Here is a 19,628-nt window from a genome sequence, read left to right as displayed (position 1 = left end):
GGGGGAGGTGTATCCTGGGTTAGGGAGGCCCAAGGTATCACTGTGGGGCCAGGAGGAGTACTCTTTTTAAAGAGTTACGTACCTGGGCCTCCCATGGCTAGGATCCTTGCTGTCGCCAGCTTTTAGTGGCGGACCGGAGACTATGTGGGCATTAGACAGGCCGGAGGTTAAAATGGCGCTCCCGTCTCGATGACATCATAAGGACACGGCACCTCCATTTAAATTAGACCCCCATTCATCTGGGCCGGGCGGCCATCCCGTGCCTGAATTAAGGCAAGTAAAAATGGCGGGTGGTGGGAATGCATTGGGAAAATGGTGCAAATCCCCTGCCATCTTGACCCTCCACCCACACTATTTTTGCCGGGATGGGACGGGGTCGGGTGGGGGGGGTGGTAAAATAGGCCCTACAGTGCGTAAAATGAATATCGCACAACGTGGTCGGATGGGCTGTTGTTGAGTGTTTATTGCACTGACGTTTCATTTCCGAGGTCTGGCTTCAAATCCATGCCAGATCGATGAAAATGAAACTTCCCACGCCCCAGGAGCATGGGCAGGTGGGCCAGTGACCAGCTCTCAGGTCTCTGAGCTTTTTGCTACTGTTGCTGAAGGGGATGCACAAGAGCGGCCTGTGGTTGACTATCCCTGGGGAAGAAAACTGGCCTCCACACTGCAGCACCATCTGTGGAAAAACTGAGACCTGGAACTCGCGTAGCTTACCTCTCTGAGGCACAGCGTGTTAAGTGTTCAACACATCCAGAAATAAAAGCCTGTAGTTAATGTACTGAATGTGGAGTAGTGGTGCTGCTCCTCTGTCCTCATTGTGCGCAGGCTGAGGGAACAACAGCTGTTTACTCCCAGCACATGCCGTCTGTTATTGTGTTGCAGAAATATTTTTTTACCGGATCTTTCATAAGGGAACAGTTTTTGATGGTGAGGGGTGATGTGATGGAAGTATGTGCTTACCGAGTCTTGTTTGTGTGGCGACACCAGAGTAAGTGTGAAAAGCTGGTCTGGGAATGCTCGTTTCCGTGGAGATGACAGTGAGTATGGGAGGCTAGTCTGGCAATGCTCGTTTCCATGGAGACAACAGTATGAGAGGCTGGTCAAAGCTGCTCATTTCCATGGAGACGAGGAGAGGCCCGACCTTTTCCCCTACTGGAGTGTACAACTCAAAAGTTGTAGCTTTGCAAAGCAATTGCGAGTCTTCTGGAAGCTAAGGTGAGGTGAAATCATGCTGAAAACCATTTAAATATCCCACTCCTTTACCATTAGGTGTCAGAAACATGAGTACTGGAACTGGTCTCTCATGAACCATCCAGCTGATCACCAGTCGATGACACCTATGAGTTGCCTAACCGTTGTCACTGAAAAGCAATATCTAATGTAGGAAAAAGAATATTTTGAGAAAGAAACTGCTACCTGCTGAGATACTTGAATGTTTTCCAAGTTAACACTCGTTAGGTTTGTGGTAGTGGTTTTACTCAGAAGGAGTATTATAAACAATTAAAAACACAAACATTATATACCAAAGCGACGAGTGATACACCAACATCTGTGAGACTAGTTGGAAGGTTTTTATACTGAAAGAACTCTCGATTTTAGTGCTTTAAAAAAACTTGTAATCTGAATGAAATTGCATTTTTTTTAGTTTGTGCATTTGACTGCTGGACCCAGCCTGAGTTTTATAGTTTATTGTCACTTGAGACTTGGACATACTGTATCTTGTTTCAACATATTTGTGTATAAGTTAACTATAATCAACTCATGTAAATAATATGTTAAATAGATTTATTCCCTACATTAACAAAACCACTTGTATTGAAATGGACAAGTTTTATTTGTATGCTTTCTCTTGGAACTGTGAACATATTACTGCCAAAGTCCCTCATGGTTGTGTCAGTACAAAAGTACAACACATTCAACGTGACATTAAATTGAATGGCTTTCCTTTATAGAAAAGATTAAACTCGTGTAATGTTGATGACATTCTTTGAAATTTGTGTGATAGGCTACAATTTGTATTTTGCATTGTTTTAAGGTAAAACCTGGACATCAACCCAGCTTCTCACCATAATCCTTCAATCCCTTCTCCAGAAATGCATCCAGTTGTTTCTTGTACGCCTTTATATGCTGTGCTTCAGTGATCCTTCTTGGCAATTTAGTCCACAGCTCTTTATCACCCTTTGGGTTAAATATTACCATCTAACTTCCCTTCTCATTTTTAACTACCTAATTTTTAACTTGTGCGCCCTGGTGTTTGAACTTCAACATGGCGAAGAATTTGCCCAGATCAGTTTCGTCAGTTCCCTTATTAATCGTGAAAACTCCAATTAGGTCATCTCAAAGTTTCCACTTTTCCAAAAAAAAGAACCCAACTTTCCTCTTTGTTGTTGTCTCGGTACCTGCTCAAGGGCAGTAATATCCTTTGTATGATTATGTCTAATGAATCAGTCCCAAAGATCTTTTATGGCACATTGGCGGCTGGGAAGTGATTTTGTGGTATATAAAGGCTACTTAAAAGTGACTCTGAAACTGCAAAATAGATGTCCATAAGTGGGAACAAATTGCTCAAGATAAGAAAGCGCGGCGAAAAAACATCTATAAAGGCACCTCCTACTATGTGACCCATCGCATTGCTGATGCTGAATGCAAATGCCAACTGAGGACGTCTCACCTGAAAAATCAAGATCCCCAACCTGGTATATCCGGGATCCACTGTTCACTCTGTGGATACTTATTGCTAGCAAAAATCGGTCTCATCAGTCATCAAATATCTCACTGCAGAAAATGAAATGATATTCTGGCTGTGTTCTTCAATGTCGAAGGATGAACGAACGAATAATAATGATTATGTAAATTGCACTCCGGGTGGGATTTGGCTAATGCCTAGTTACTAATAATTTTAAACATACTCGTATTGAATTCCATCTGCCATCAACCGGTCCAGTTACTTGAAGGTTATCAGTTACCTCTGTACTGTCATTTCTTTGGTGAGGTAACAGAGGGTTGATGAGGGTAATGCGGTTGACATAGTGTACTTGGATTTCCAAAAGGCGTTTGACAAAGTGCCACATAATAGGCTTGCCAGCAAAGTTGAAGCCCATGGAATAAAAGGGACAGTGGCAGCATGGATACAAAATTGACTAAGTGACAGGAAACAGAGAGTAGTGGTGAACGGTTGTTTTTCGGACTGGAGGAAGGTATACAGTGGTGTTCCCCAGGGGTCGGTACTAGGACCACTGTTTTCTTGATATATATTAATGACTTGGATGAGGGTGTACAGGGCACAATTATAAAATTTGCAGATGACACAAAACTTGGAAGTATAGTGAACAGTGAGGAGGAGAGTGATAGACTTCAGCAAGACATAGACAGGCTGGTGAAGTGGGCAGACACGTGGTAGATGGAATTTAAGTTGTGAAGTGATACAATTTGGTAGAAAGAGGAGAGGACATATAAACTAAATGGTACAATCCTGAAGGGGGTGCACGAACAGAGAGACCTGGGGCTATGTGTGCACAAATCGTTACTTGACTAATCTACTGGAATTTTTTGAGGATGTAACTGGTAAAATAGATAAGGGAGAACCAGTGGATGTGGTGTATTTGGACTTTCAGAAGGCTTTCGATAAGGTCCCACATAAGAGATTAGCGTGCAAAATTAAGGCACATGGGATTGGGGGCAAGGTATTGACTTGGATAGAGAACTGGTTGGTGGACAGAAAGCAAAGAGTTGGAATAAACGGGTCGTTCTCCGAGTGGCAGGCAGTGACTAGTGGGGTACCGCAAGGATCGGTCCTAGGACCCCAGCTGTTCACAATATATATTAATGATCTGGACGAGGGAATTGGATGTAATATCTCCAAATTTGCAGATGACACAAAGCTAGGTGCGAGGGTAAACTGTGAGGGGGATGTCGTGAAATTCCAGTACGATTTGGACAGGTTGGGTGATTGGGCAGAAACATGGCAAATGCACTGTAATGTAGATAAATGTGAGGTTATCCACTTTGGTGGCAAAAACAGGAAGGCAGATTATTATTTGAATGGCAATAGATTGGAAGAAGGGGAAGTGCAAAGAGACCTGGGTGTTATTGTGCACCAGTCGCTGAAGGTAAGCATGCAGGTGCAGCAGGCGGTTAAGGCGGCAAATGGTATGTTGGCCTTCGTAGCAAGAGGGTTCGAGTACAGGGACAAGGATGTCTTGCTACAGTTGTACAGGGCCTTGGTGAGACTGCACCTTGAGTATTGTGTGCAGTTTTGGTCACCTTACCTGGGGAAGGACGTTCTTGCCATGGAGGGAGTGCAGCGAAGATTCACCAGGCTGATACCTGGGATGGCAGGAATGACGTATGAGGAGAGATTGTGTCGATTAGGCTTATACTCACTGGAGTTTAGAAGATTGAGAGGGGATCTCATCGAAACCTATAAAATTCTGTCAGGTCTGGACAGACTAGATGCAGGAAGGATGTTTTGGATGGCCGGGGAGTCCAGAACCAGGGGTCATAGTCTAAGGATAAGGGGTAAGCCATTTAGGACTGAAATGAGGAATTTCTTCACCCAGAGAGTGGTGAACCTGTGGAATTCTCTGCCACAGAGGGCAGTGGAGGCCAGTTCATTAAATATATTCAAGAAAGAGTTGGATATATTTCTTGAGGCTAAAGGGATCAAGGGATATGGGGAGAAGGCAGGGACAGGGTACTGAATTTGGATGATCAGCCATGATCTCATTGAATGGCGGAGCAGGCTCGAAGGGCCGAATGGCCTACTCCTGCTCCTATCTTCTATGTTTCTAAGGTGGCAGGGCAGGTTGAGAAAGCAGTTAAAAAGGCTTACGGGATCCTGGGCTTTGTAAATAGAGGCAGAGAGTACAAAAGTGTGGAAATTATGATGAACCTGTATTAAACACTGGTTTGACCCCAACTGGAGTACAGTGTCCAATTCTGGCACCACACTTTAGGAAGGGTGTGAAGGCCTTAGAGAAGGTGCAGTAAAGATTTACAAGAATGATTCCAGGAATGAGGGACTTCAGTTACGTTGATAGACTGGAGAAGCTGGGGTTGTTCTCCTTGGAGCAGAGAAGATTGAGAGGAGATTTGATAGAGGTGTTCAAAATCCTGAGGGGTCTGGACAGAGTAGATAGAGAGAAACTGTTCCCATTGGCAGAAGGGTCGAGAACTAGAGGACACAGATTTAAGGTGTTTGGCAAAAGAACCAAAGGCGACGTGAGAAAAAACTTTTTTACGTAGTGAGTGGTTAAGATCTGGAATGCACTGCCTGAAAGGGTGGTGGAGGCAGACTCAATCTTACTTATCTAATTCCCTTTTGAAAGATATCTGAAGGATAAAAAATTGCAGGGCTACAGGGAAAGGGTAGGGGAGTGGCACTAGCTGAGAGTTGGCACGAGCTCAGTGGGCTGAATGGCCGCCTTCCGTACTGTAACCATTCTATGATTCTATAAAATGTGACTAGAGGAGCCAGGTGCAGTTGAAGAGCAAGCACTGGCACAGGTGCAATGGCCTTTTTCTGTGCTGTAATTTCTATGATTCTCTGAGATTTAACAGGTAATGCCACACTCCCTACTGGGATTATCCCTCTAAATCCTTCTGAATCTGGTTGTATAGTTCCCCATTATTTGTGCTACCTCTCATTTCGATATCATGGAGATTTTGCACACACTACCTATTTTGTATTTCACGAGTGATTGATCCCAGGACCAGTTGCTAAGGTCTCTCACTCATAATTTCCTTCCAGACTGAGAAATTACTATTTATGGCTATCCTGCACATCCTGCTGTTAAGCCTATTTCCTTTCCCGTGCTGCGCCTCATTAATTACCAGTGTGAATAGCCTTCCAAAAATCTAGATTTCGAGAGCGCTCCTCAAATACTGAAAGACCCCTTGAGGCAATTTAAGGGACGGGGGAGGGGAAAAAAGAATGCGTGAAAAACAAAAGGCGAAGGTGAAAACCTAGTTGAAGAGGTGGGTCATTAGGAGGCTTTGGAGGCAGAGAGGCATGTGGAAAGGTGAAGGGGTTTGGGGAAAAGAGTTCCAGAAGGCAGGGGTGTAATGACTGCAAGAGTGCCTGCTGATAGTGGAGCAGAGGACGAGGACTAGGCCAGTGTCAGAGGAGTGGAGGGTGAGTTGGAATGTATGACCAAAGGAGATAGGTGAGGTGAGATCATGGAGGGATTTGAAAGCAAAAACAAAGGTCTTCAAGTCAATTCAGTGGGGCAAAGGGAACAAGTGGCGCTTGGCAATGAGATGGGACTGTGGGACTTTGTGTGGCTGAGGACAGGGCTGTGCCATTTTGGAACCATTTTAATTTCTGGAGATGAAGGCTGGCTTGGTGGGCTTCGAGGTAATAAAGGTATAGATTAGGGTTTCAGTGGGAGTAAATAACAGCTAGGAGTGGAGGTGGGCACTGTTGCAAAGGTGGACGAAAGGAGTCTTGGCAATGGAATAGATTGAGGGAAGGATATTCAACTCAATCAACAACAACTTCATTTATATAGCGTCTTCAACTTAGAACATCCCAAGGTGCTTCACGGAAGTGTAATCAGACAAAAGATGGCACCTAGCCAAAGGAGACATTAGGACAGGTGACCAAAAGCTTGGTCAAAGAGGTAGGTTTTAAGGAGCATCTTAAAGAAGGAGAGGTGGAGGCAGAGAGGTTTAGGGAGGGAATTGCTGAGCATAGTGCCTAGATGGATGAAGGCATGGCTGCCAATGGCAAGGTGAAGGAAGTGGGGGATAGACAAGAGGCCAGATTTGGAGGAACGTGTTGTTGGAGGAGGTTACAGATTTGGGAGGGGTGAGGCCATGGAGGGACTTGAACACAAATTTAAAATCAAGGCATTGCCAGACCGGGAGCTAAAGTAGGCCAGCGAGCACAGGAGTGATGGGTGAACGGGACTTGGTGCAAGTTAGGATAGGCAGAGCAGAGTTTTGGATGAGTTCAAGTTTATGGAGGGTGAAAGATGGGAGGCCGATCAGGAGAGCATTGGAATAGTCAAGTCTGGAGGTAACTAAAGCATAGGTGAGGGATTTAGCAGCAGATGGGCTGAGGCAGGGCAAAGACATGCAATGTTATGGAGATGGAAGTCGGTGGCCTTGGTGATGGAGAAGACATGGGGTCAGATGGTCAACTTAGGGTCAAGTAAATTGCCAAGTTTGTGACCATCTGGTTCAGCCTCAGTGGCCAGGGAGGGGGATGGAGTCGGTGGCTAGGGAATGGAGTTCGTGGCGGGGGCCAAAGACACTGGCTTTGGTCTTCCCAACATTTCATTGGAGGAAATTTTGGCTCGATTCAGGACTGATAACACAAAGGGAGTGGCGGGGTTGGGACAGGTGGGCATGAGGTAGAACTGGATGTCGTTAGTGTGCATGTGGAACCTGACGTATTTTAGAATGATTTCATTGAGGGGCAGCATGTAGATGAGAAATGCAAGGGGGCCAAGGATAGATCCTTGGGGGATTCCAGAGGTAAAGGTGCAGGAAGAGAAGCCATTGCAGAAGTTTCTCTGGCTATGACTGGATAGGTAAGAGTGGAATCAGGTGAGTGCAGTCCCATCCAGCTGGACAATGGAGGAGAGGCATTGACAGGGTAGATGCAGGGAGGATGTTTCCCCTGGCTGGGGAGTCTAGAACCAGGGGTCACAGTCTCAGAATAAGGGGTCGACCATTAAGGACTGAGATGAAGAGAAATTTTTTCACTCAATCTTTGGAATTCTCTACCTCAGAGGGCTGTGGAGGCTCAGTCGTTGAGTATATTCAAGACAGAGAGCGATAGATTTTTGGACACTAAGGGAATCAAGGGATATAGGGGTAGTGCAGGAAAGTGGAGTTGAGGTTGAAGATCAGCCATGATCTTATTGAATGGCGGAGCAGGCTCGAGGGGCTGAATGGCCGACTCCTGCTCCTATTTCTTATGTTCTTTGGTTCTTACAAAGAGGATGGTGTGGTTAACCATGTCAAAGGCTGCAGACAGATCGAGAAGGATGAGGAAGGATAGTTTACCACGGTCACAGTGACATAGGATGCCATTTGTTACTTTGATTAGTATGTTTCAGTGCTGTGGCAGGGGTAGAAACCTGATTTGAGAGGTTCAAACATGGAGTTGCGGGAAAGATGGGCATGGATTTGGGAGGAGACAACACATTCAAGGATTTTGGAGAGGAAAGGGAGGTTGGAGTTGGGGCAGTACTTTACAAAGACAGAGGGGGCAAGTGTGTTCTTTTGAGGAGGGGTGATGATTGCGGCTGATTTGAAAGGGAGGGAGACAATTAAGAAATATGCCAAAAGCTCCGCCCCTCCAAACTTATTTTGAAGTGTCTGGGCGGTCAGTGGAGCCAAGGCCAGAGACATTGGGTGCTGATATTAACTGGAGAAAACTTGGACTTGCCCGTATCTTTATATCGGATGGGCAGTTGGAGAGTGGAGCAACAGTCTTGGGATCAATGGAGAAGATGGCTGGATGGCATTAACATACATGAAAGCTGACCCTGTGCTTCTGAATGACGATGTCAAAGGGTACCATGTAAATGGTAAAGAGGAGACGAGCATGGACTGAGAGCCCTGAGGAGCACTGCGTGTGTCCATAGGCACTGGACAAATCTGTGCTTTTTGTTTCCTTTTTACTCTAAACCACAATCACTGACGCAAAACTCCCTGAAATGGGGTAATTTGATTGCAAATCATGTTCAGGGCTTAAAACTAAAGCACAAGCATTTGCTCCTGAATAAATTGGCAGTTATCAACGTGGACAGATGCAGCAGCTCACAGTAAATTTATACCATGTGAAATAAGCTGATGAGCTATGCAGTGTTGTGTTCTGGTACGGCGGGGTTGCTCCTGAGGGGATTCTGGTTTTCTAATTGCCTAATTTAAAATAAAAGGGCATTTGAGAAGAAACAAGACAAGCCTTCTAGTCTTTTTGCTCTCATTATTTGGTGACTAAACTAGACCAGTGGATTGCTCCAGTCAGACACAAGACTTTTGAAACAAATGCTTGATGAACTGTTTCTTATGTAAAAGACTTTATAATGTTTCAGGCTAGAAGGAGTGCTTTTCGCTGCTCTACAAATGCATTTTCTGTGAAAGATTGAGCTAGATGGGACAAATGGCCTCCCTCGCCTATACTTATCTTTGCAACGCTCGAAGAAATGCTAAAATGGCTCGGGTGCCTGCGCTGCCGATAACAGGAGCAAATCGGCGTCCTGCATTATAACGAGAGTTTATTATTACTGTGGGGTAAGGGGCAAGCTGTACCATGGGTCAACTAAAAAAAGTATTGCTGATCCGGATCATTTCAGACCATGGTATCTTTGCTGCGTCTTCCCCTCCCCTCTCACTCAGCACAGATGGTGAGAGGTTCATCATAAGGTTACAGATGTCAAGTAACTGTTGCCATTTCCCCATACAGCGGCCGGCCGATTTTATCTTCATTTAATTGAAGGCCTGTTTCAGACGTGCGGCCGTCCCCACCCAAATTTCCTCTGGCGATCCAGTGCAGTAACAGGAAAACCTGCCCCAATCTCTGCACTCGAGAAATGTTTCTCTCCCTCAAAGAATGTACAGCCAGGTCATTACTTCAGTCTCATTATTAATTTGCATTATAGCAGTTTCACAAATCAGAGCAGATGGGCTGATTATATTTGTTTGATGTAACTTTAACCCCTACCCCCATCTCTCGGTCAGAGAGATATACCGGTTCTTCGACTCTGTTGTTTCATTCAATGAGTGTGTAGGGCTGATTTCTCTGCATCCCTTCCCCCTCCCTGGCCCGAGACAGGAGCTTATCTGAAGTGCACTGCCCTTGTCCAGCTCCAGGATTGCAGGTATTTCCTGCCACGAGACATTTACCTGGCAGGGCCTAGGATCAGCGGAAAGGGCAATAAAGTCAAAGGTAGCTTCAGTTATGTAAAGAAATTGAAGAAGAAGCTGGCATTGTTCTCCTTAGAACAGAGAAGGTTAAGGGGAGACCTAATAGTTATTCAAAATTATGAGGGGGATTTGATAGAGCAAATAAGGTGAAACCGTTTCCTCTGGCAAGTGGGTCGGTAACCAGAGGTCATAGATTTAAAATAATTGGCAAAAGAACTGGAGGAGAAATTTCTTCAGACAGAGGGTTGTTAAGATCTGGAACACACTACCTGAAGAGGTGGTGGAATCAGATTTCATAGGAACTTTCAAAAGGCACTTGCACGTGTACTTGAAGAGAACTAATTAGCAGGGGTATGGGGGAGAAGTTGGGGTGTGGAACTAATTGAATAACTCTTTCAAAGAGCCGGCACAGGCACGATGCCCCGAATGGCCTCCTTCTGTGCTGTAAGATTCTATGATTCTAGTTACAGACCTCTCGGTCTGTCTGTCTGACCTCGGTAATCAGGACCTTTCAGAAGACAATGCTTGGGGTGAGGGGGGTGGTAGGGTGCTGTAACTCGTAAAATTCATCCTACTTAAAAGTCTTTGGTTTGTCCCAGAAATCCCGAGGCAATCCTTATGTATGCACAGTCTTGCCAAACCAAGGATAAGCTGGATGATTGAGACACAGTATCAGGAGTTGAGTTTATTAGTCTTCCAACTCTTCCCCAGAACAATTTACACAAAGTTCATTATTACAATTCTGCCACTTCATAATTTTTTTTACATTTCAGCTTTTTAGGGTATTAAATCCCTGAATTTCCTCAGGGGTTGACCCCCAGCTCCTGGTGAAACTTTGGAGGGAAATCAGTAAAATCTCCAGAGCAATGGCATAAACGGTTTTCCCAGGGTCTCCGCTGAAGTTATGGCAGAAGATCAGGGGAACCCCCGGGACTGAAGGGCCCCTATCTTTTGTTCCCTTATATTCCCCCCCTTTGGTATCCTGACACAGAAACATGCCCGAGATTAGGAACTTGGTGCAGAGAGACAGGAGGATGGGAAAAATCAAACTTAAGTAACAATATATGGCCGAGTGTGTAGCTACACCAGTGTTATATGCCATCGAGCCACCTGTATTTCAGTTTTATACTCCGGTGTTAAAAATATAAACTAATCATAACTAGTCCTGTTCTGTTTACCTGACTCTCTCCTGTTGTAGCTTATAAAGGTCTGACATCACACTACCGTTGTTTATATGATAAAGTTGTTTGTAATTAATAGATTATTTGGCCATTATCGCATTGCTGTTGGGACCTTGCTGTGCGCAAATTGGCTGCCGTGTTTCCTTACGTTACAACACTTCAAAAGTACTTAATTGGCTGTAAAGCACTTTGGGACATCCTGAGGTTGTGAACAGTGCTCCATAAATTCAAGTCTTTCTTTCTAATAACTGCAGATACATTTCAGCTAATGAGTAGTCAATATTCAAACTAGGCAGCATTAAATCCGGTGACAATTAATGGAGTTTTCTGCACTTCTTGCCAATGCCAACATGTCAGAGCCCACTTTGGCACAAGGCAAGGCAAACCGCTGCAACCTAAACAAATCCACCGCTTTCAATTTACTGGATTTGAACGCTCAGTATTTTGATTGCCTTTTCCACTGCCGGTTTTTCCCCTTCTCAACAGAAGTTGCCCTCCCAACACATAACAATATAGTTGGGTTTTATAAGCAGGTCAATGGAAACTATGCCTTCCAGGGCTTTACAAAAGATTTGCAGCTAACCCAAACCCCTCTCTGGCGCTCCCTGGAATCGCTGCTGCATCAGAAACAATTGTGTGCACTAAGCTTTGTAACCCAGCTTCACAGAAACATGCAACCCCTGCTATAATGCCCTGTACATTCCTCTTTCACATTACGTTACGTTACAGGCTAATATAGAGATTACTAGTATCAGGGTACATCACTGGTGAGTAAACAAACTGCTCTTTAAAAGTTCTAACTCCACTTTTATTTAAAAACATTTTTAAAAGCACAACATTCACTTTTTTCCTGTATAGATTTCATGAGGGGTGCACGTATTTCCTTTCAGAATGTCTTTGCTGCTGTTGATACTGCCCACCCTCGTCATTTAGTTACCTCTTTTCTAAAACAACTGACCTATTTTAGATGAGTGCAGCTCACTCGTGAATTCACAGCTGGGGTAGTGCAGAATGAGTGACAGACTGCAGCACCGTGCACTTGGAGCAGCCAAGCTGGCACTGGATGATCAGTCAGTCAGTCACGGTGCACCACTTGGCTCGAGGCAGGATGAGGAAGTGGTCCAATTGCCGCTTCTGTAACAGCAAGAGGAATAAAATAAATAAATTGTGCAGCAACATTGAGGAGAAGGGAGAGAAAGGCAAGCCAAGCGACGGCAGGGTCCTTCAATACACTGACGCCCTAGGTAATAGTTCTGAGCCCTCGCATTTTCTCAGTCTTGTGCAGTAGGCAACTTTCCAAAGCACTGCGACAGTAGGGTTGCCAACCCTCCAGGACTGTCCTGGAGTCTCCAGGAATTGTAGATTGATGTCCAGGGCATTGCCGTGAACAACCCTGGAGACAAATCATCGGGACGTTAACAAAATATATTCTTTGAACACTTTTGTTGGAGATGGGGGAAAAAGGGCTCTGACTGAAGTCGGGAATCATCCAGTCAGGTAATGAAGGGTCTGCTCGCTTCTCAATTGGCTTGGGAAGGTGGTGACCATGAGGATGGACGTGGTGGTAGACCAATGGTGGAGGCAGGCAGTGGGAAACGGGAGGTCAGGTGATGAAACTTCCAGGAATACGTCTAACCAGTGATGGGAACCCTATGCGGCAGGCACACACCATCAGTTAGGCCTGGGGAAGCGGAGTTTCTAATCACACTGCACCTCTGTAGGGAGCCAAGAGGAGAGAGACCTCGTCCAAACCAGTCACTCCAGGCTACTCTATTTCACCTCCCAGTGGAAGCTTGGACAATCGGCCAATCCAGGGTTGTCTAGTTCAAGGGGACATCTGGAGAAGGTGGGGTGCAGGTAGAAGAAATAAGTAGCTGCTTTAATAAATGTGTGTAAATCATAGTCGATCTCCCGTGGTGCTGCACATGAAGAGTCATGGCCAAGTGCAATATTCAGATCAAGCAGGGTTAGGGGGTGGTATGGAATAGCTAGGCCCAGACAAGGGGGAGGTGAGGAGAGAAGAGGGGGAGAGAAGGAGCACGTGGGTAGGGGTTAAGGGAAGTGGCTGGAGGAGGGGAGGGTGGGGAGAAGGATGATAAAGGTGGGTAGGGAGACCAAGAGGGGAAGAGGACACATGGTGGATTCGTGGTGAGGAAGGAACAGTTTCCCAGAGCCTGTTTTGATGCTCTGTGAAAAGGGGAGGAGACAGTAGACCGAGAATGATTTTATGGAATAAATATGGAAATGTCACTCATCGGTGTCCTCAGGAAACTCCGTATTTAATGCTTTGCCATATACGAGATTTATGGCTCATCAATAAAAAGATGTAGGGGCCATGGATTGAACATTTGAGAAACAGGTACAAACCACATCCAGAGAAACTTTAAAAAAAAAATCGATTTATTATTACCATGGAAACGTGTATATTTGCAGTACAGGTGATAACGTGTACATTCTGTAGCACAATGGTTCAACCGGTGAATAGGATCGCATGGGATGCACCAACCTTTGAAAAAACACACCCAACTTAATAGCTTTCAGCATAATCCAGGAGCGGGATCTGAGGAAACAGATATAAACACAACACAGCTCTGAACAACTGCACACCTTCATTTCTGAGGTGATGTGGTAAAATAGCTTGCCTAATGCTGGTGTTACGTTGCCACTTTGCTGGCGCTATAGGCACTGCACAACACATGAAGAGGTGGTTTCTACAGCACCCAGTGCTGCCCTGGTAGCTGGATAAATTGCAGGCTTGCTGTTTGGAGGCAGCCATGGTCTTTGGTCAGTCATCCTCAGCCACTGAAAAAGAACAACTTGCAATTTATACGGTGCCTTTAACGTAGCAAAACGTCCCAAGATGCTTAACAAGAGCGTCAGCAATATAAATGTTGACACTGAGCCACAGTAGGAGATATCAAGACAGATAACCAAAAGCTTGGTCAAAGAGGTAGGTTTTAAGGCGCATTTTAAAGGAGGCGAGAGAGGTAGAGAGATTTAGGGAGGGTATTCCAGCGCTTAGGTCCAAGGCAGCTGAAAGCACGGCCGTCAATGGTGGAGCGATTAAAATCGGGGATGCGCAAGATGCCAGAAATGGAGGAGTGCAGAGATCACGAAGGCTTGTAGGGCTGGAGGAGGTTAGAGAGATAGGGAGAGCACAGCAGCCAGTGAAACATTGTGGAATTGTGACTCCACAACAGCTGTACTTGCAGAAGCTTGTACCTGTACACTGTTTTCAACTGGAGCCGATTGCTGCAGAAACCACCTCAAAGTATAAGCCTTAACAGACTTAGGACCGGTGTAGGTTGCTCAAAGGTGTCACTAAGCAAATGGGGATATTCAACCAGCCCGACAACTTGTGAATGTGGAACTGAGGCACAGACTATGCAACATCTCCTGCAATGCCCATCGTTAGAGGAACCCTGCACTGTTACAGATCTTGCCGAATCCAACAACAAGGTGCAAAAAGGTGTCCAGTTCTGGCTGGGCTATGTATAGACTGTCCGTGGACACGATAAGAAGAAGAAGCCACTACAGAACCTCTTCCTGCAATGTAAATGCATTGTCGAGATACTTTTATGTTGACAGTAGAGCACAGGAAGACCCAAGATCCACGAGCACCATTCTGCCCTTTTCCCTTTAGCAGACCTTACTGGGTCTCTTCGAAGTCCTGTATTTTGATTGGAAACAATGACAGCTCTGGGAACCCATGAAAACGTGGTTCCTGGATGCCATCGGAGGTGGAGATAACCCTTAATAATGCTTCTGGTGTCTCGCTCCAAAAGCAAATGCTTGTGAGTTGAGCAGACTCCAAACCTACACCGTGATGAGTACAAGAAAACCTGGGGTTCCCACATCAGGCTCAATTGGAAGCGCTGGAGGATCCGAGAATCACATGATGATGCAGTGAAGCTCGCAGAGGGGCAGACACATATACAAAAATACTTTGAAAATGATCCAGGTTGGATGTTCCTTGGAGATGTCTGAGGAGCACAAAGCATTCTGTCTCAGGCTGATATGCTTTGGGAGGGCTTTCAGTCTTCTACGATCTATAGATTATTAAAATTATAAAAGGTAATATTAGTACCCACCCCCGCTCGCTACCACATGGAGTGGTTGAGGTGAATAGCTAAGTACATGAGGGAGAAGGGAATAGAAGGATATGCTGATAGGGTTAGATGAAGTAAGGTGGGAGGAGGTTCATGTGGAGAATAGAATAAACACCGGCATAAACCGGTTGGGCCGAATGGCCTGTTGTGTGCTGTAAATTCTATGTAAAGAGTGCCGATAGGTACAATGGCAGCACCTTTCCACATGGGAAGTTCTGACAACATCCTCCTGAGTGGGCACCCCATGCCTTTCCTAGTCTCTCTTCCCTGGTGGGTGCCCGCTGTTGCTATTATAATGAGGTGACCACCCCTGACCCCACATACTCCAGCGAGGTGTGCGTCGGAGGTTATCGGCAAATGACCCCACCACTTACACTGGGATGCCAATATCTATGAACAGGCTCATCCATCAGACCACTCGGGGTAAAAGCAGTGGTTAGAACATCGGTGCTACCCAAACATTTCACTTCTGTAATATTTTAAATAGGATCTGTACATTTAAGTCAATAAAGGGTAGTTTATAGAGGACTGAAAATCTTTTTATTCACATATTAATGATTTACATAGAGAATGAATACTTGAGAGCTAAAATAAAACTATATACAGAGATACTTTGTGTTTACTGCTGTGGATTATTGTTCCTTAAACCTACAATGTTTGCAGTTGTAATAATTGTCAATGCATCAGTGTGAAAATCACACACGAACACAATCTCACCCACCATACAACCAAACGCTCTGCACCAAGAACACACTGTCCATTATTATATAAAATATACTAACAGTTCACCCTCGGTATTACTCAAGAAGTCTGCAGTATGGCTTATGGATCTCTTAAGGCCACTGGTCTTAACAGGGAGATCTTAAGGTGGAGTTGAGGTAGAAGATCAGCCGTCTTATTGAATGGCCAAGCAGGCCGAATGGCCTACTCCTGCTCCTATTCCTTATGTTCTTAAATATAGCTGCTGAGATCAATTAGAGGGAAGTTGTAAGTACTTATACATTTGAGGCTCCAGGTCAACGATGGGCTTTGCTTGTTTTAAAAATAACGGTTTTGCATCTACAACAAAGTGTGGTGTCGGAGTTTGCCAGATGTGCACTAGACTTTTATATATGGTAGATCGCCAATGGCATAGTAACAGGAGTAGGCCATTCAGCCCCTTAAGCCCATTCTTTAGATCATGTTTGATCTGTACCTCAGCCCCATTGACCCACCTTTGCTCCATATGCCTCGATACCCTGCACATGCTCAGAGGATGTGCTCTTTTATAAGGTCTGCAGCACAATGCATTATTCTGCTGCTGAAGTGTAGGTGTGTGGCACTTTAAGGCTACAAGGTGCAATTATTCTGCATTCGCTCACTCAACACTTGGGTCAATCACAAGTCAGACTGGCTTTCTATCTTTTTTAATAAAAGTGTTATTGCTAAGGTGAATTAGAGGTTACAGACATTTTGTTTCTCTGTACAGTCTAAATGGATTTCTTTGTCTGTAAGAAATCTGCACATGAGCAATCAGGTGTAAGAAATTTGTTTGAATTTGGCTATAATTAAGTGTGACAGACTGTGACACACCAAGCATGATGGAGAAAAAGTGGGTACACATGCAACAAAAAGTGTGTATATATATATATATATATCATCAGAGTTCAGAGAATGATTCTAAAACCCTAGAGCTTTGTCCTAGTTGTTTGTTTAGTTATTTTAACCCTACAATGAGATTATAGCCTTGATCTTATTGGAGCTTGTGACAGCGCCTCCATGTCTCAAGTCAGATTGCTGCCCTGCAATCATTACCCGCTGTCCATTATTTAACAATGTGATTGAAGGGAAATCACATGGTGCCAGAACGTCAGGAGCAAATCACGAGAGATTGACTGGAACTCCCGGGGGAATCAGCCAGGCTCCCTGGGGGAGGTGGGGGGAAATTCAAATCCACAATATACTAGCTGACCTGGATTATTCTAATTCGAACTCTAGGAATACTTTCAACTGAAGAAAGTATATGCATATTGTACGTTTAAAAAATAAAATCCCACGCCATGCAGTTTACAAAAAAAAGTTAACAATTATGGCATAAAGTCCACTTGCTTATGTCAGTACAATGAGCTTCTGCAAAACATTAAGCGACAGTGGTGTGGCGTTTCAGCACACTGCAGCCTGGAGCATCAGGACACAGCATTGCGCCCACGACTCCCCACACAGCACATTGACGATCTCGCTCGTACTGGCACAGAGAGCTGCTGACTGACTGGAGGCTGGCTGCTTTGCCTGCAGGGAGGGAGAGAAATCGCCCCCGACCGCTCTCGTCCCGTGTCCCAGCAGCTGCCTCACGAGCAGCGGATGGTGTTGGCAGACGCAAGATTTAGGAAGAGCTCAGTTGAACCACTGACAGAAACAAACAGTAATGGTCGAGAACTGACTGCTGCCGAATTAGTGGACAAGTGCTTAACCCTCTCCTGTGACATTCCTGTTACTTTAGCAAAGGCGTCGCCAATTTAAAATAAATGTGTTAAAATAGCGGCCGAAGGAATGTCGTACAAACACATTCAGCTGTTACAGTAACTTCTAGGCTGAAGAATTCTCTTGATGTGGATAAACCAGGAACAGTAATACCACATGGTGCAGTTGGGGTTTGCATCTGATGTGTGGATTTAGGTTGACTGTTGTGGTCCAGTACAAGATGTTCCGCTCTGGCAGCTCGCTGTGCCCTACCTGACCTGGCCGTGCCCCATCTCTCCCCAACCGCTACCAAAACCCTAATCCATCCCTTCATCACCTTGAGGAACAACTCTTCAAACACTCTCAAACTTTTCAAACATCTTAGGATATTACCAGGGATGGGAGGGTTACAAAGAGAGATGCGAGAGGTTAGGTTTTTTTTCTCTTCACTACAGCGGAAAAGGTTAAGGGGTGATCTGATAGAGATCTTCATGTTTATGAAGGGCTATAATAAGATAACTAGTGATATTTCACTGGTCAGAGGTGGGAATGAGAGGACACAAATTTAGAAGAATCATAAAAAGAAGTAAAGCGGATGTTTTGAAATAAATTCTTCACAGAGTGTGGTTAGCATTTGGAATTTTCTACAACAAATTGTTGAAGCACAGTCTGTAAATTTTTTTTAAAAAGGGAATTAGGCAGTTGCTTGAAAAAGAGCGATATTAAAAGTTATTAGGGTGAGGAAAGAAAGATTAGACTAGGTGACTCATGGAGAAAAGCACTGGCATAGACTTGATGGGCTGAATGGCCGGTTTCTGCACTCTTAACAGTCTATGGTTCTCCTCGTCAGCCCGTCATACACAAATTTCAACTAATCAAAGACTCTGTAGGCCGTGTTCTCTCACACACAAAGTGCAGCACAGTCGTCACCCCTGTCCTCGCCAAACTCAACTGGCTCCCTGTGTCCCAGCAAATCAACTGCAGGATCCTGTTTCTCATCTACAAATTCCTCAATGGCCTTGCTCCACATTATCTGAGTAACCTTCTCCACCAATATGTCGGTCCCTGCACGCCCTGCTCCTCAGTCTCAAGATTACTGCTTCTTCCGTGTTCCCTCCACACCACCATAAGAGGCTGACTTTTCAGTCACTATTCACCTGCTTTCTTGAATTCTCTTCCAAAACCTCCCTTGCTGTCTTTAAAATGCCTTTTAAAAATCTCATTCCCCCTTTCAGCTCCCTACCACCACCGCCCCCCGCCCCCCCCCACCCACAATTCCTCCTTGGTGTTGATGTATCTCCTCATAAAACACGCGGAAATGTTCATGTGACGAATGATGCATAAATGCAAATTGTTGTGAATGCCTGATTGTTGTCATGGAGAAAAATGGGAAAAGAAAAGCTTCCGCCTTGCGATTCTTGTTGCATTACAGCCTTGTGTTTCGGAACCTCCTGCATCACATCTCACAGATAAATGGTCTCAGCTCCAGCCGGCGTTGGTCCAGTGGACAGCGCAGTCTTACTTAAACACTTCCTCTCTGGGCAGCGGCAGACTTTTCCAGCGTCTCAAGGTCACTCTGTATTTACCTGTATCCGTCATTTCCTCAGCAACTTTTCTAACCATCACCCTCATGACGGTGACTGTTTGGGCTTCCTTATCCTCCCCAACAAGATGATCCAGGACATCACCCTCCTTCACCTACAAGTACAAAAAGAAAATAAATACTCTTTCAAACCGCCAATTCAGTTGAGCCATTTAGAAACTACAGGTACCCATTACTTACACCCAAAATACAAACAGCGGGATAGAAGTTCCACGTTGGTTCTCCCGATCTCTTGCAACTTCAGCAGAAGATCAACAGAACCCTCCCCCAAGAGACGGTGTAAACAGCTGCTGACGCTATTTATGCGGGAGATCTCTGTGGAAATTCTACTTCCTTTTAGGTTTATTCCCTAAATACAACACACTAAACAACATTCTCATGGTGTCTATGCTCCTCTACTGTTGTGTTATTTTG

The 19,628-nt window shown here is 45.0% G+C and overlaps 1 protein-coding gene across 5 annotated transcripts in view; it reads right to left on the bottom strand.

Annotated features, from left to right (window-relative positions):
• Nucleotides 1-15,689: 15,689 nt before the first annotated feature.
• The window catches only part of mtres1 (mitochondrial transcription rescue factor 1), a 30,749-nt gene continuing 26,810 nt past the window's right edge, over nt 15,690-19,628 (bottom strand). For all 5 annotated transcript variants that reach the window (XM_085997750.1, XM_085997751.1, XM_085997752.1 and 2 more), the window contains one exon: nt 15,690-19,309. In XM_085997750.1, the coding sequence (XP_085853876.1) occupies nt 19,130-19,309 (180 nt within the window). In that variant the 3' untranslated portion in view covers nt 15,690-19,129. The remainder of the gene's footprint in view (nt 19,310-19,628) is intronic.

The sequence above is a fragment of the Somniosus microcephalus genome, chromosome 9 (genome assembly GCF_052327205.1).
Source record: "Somniosus microcephalus isolate GS21.2 chromosome 9, FLI_Smic_1.0, whole genome shotgun sequence".
Classification (NCBI taxonomy): Eukaryota; Metazoa; Chordata; class Chondrichthyes; order Squaliformes; family Somniosidae; genus Somniosus; species Somniosus microcephalus.
This window is presented reverse-complemented; position numbering and strand designations above follow the sequence as displayed.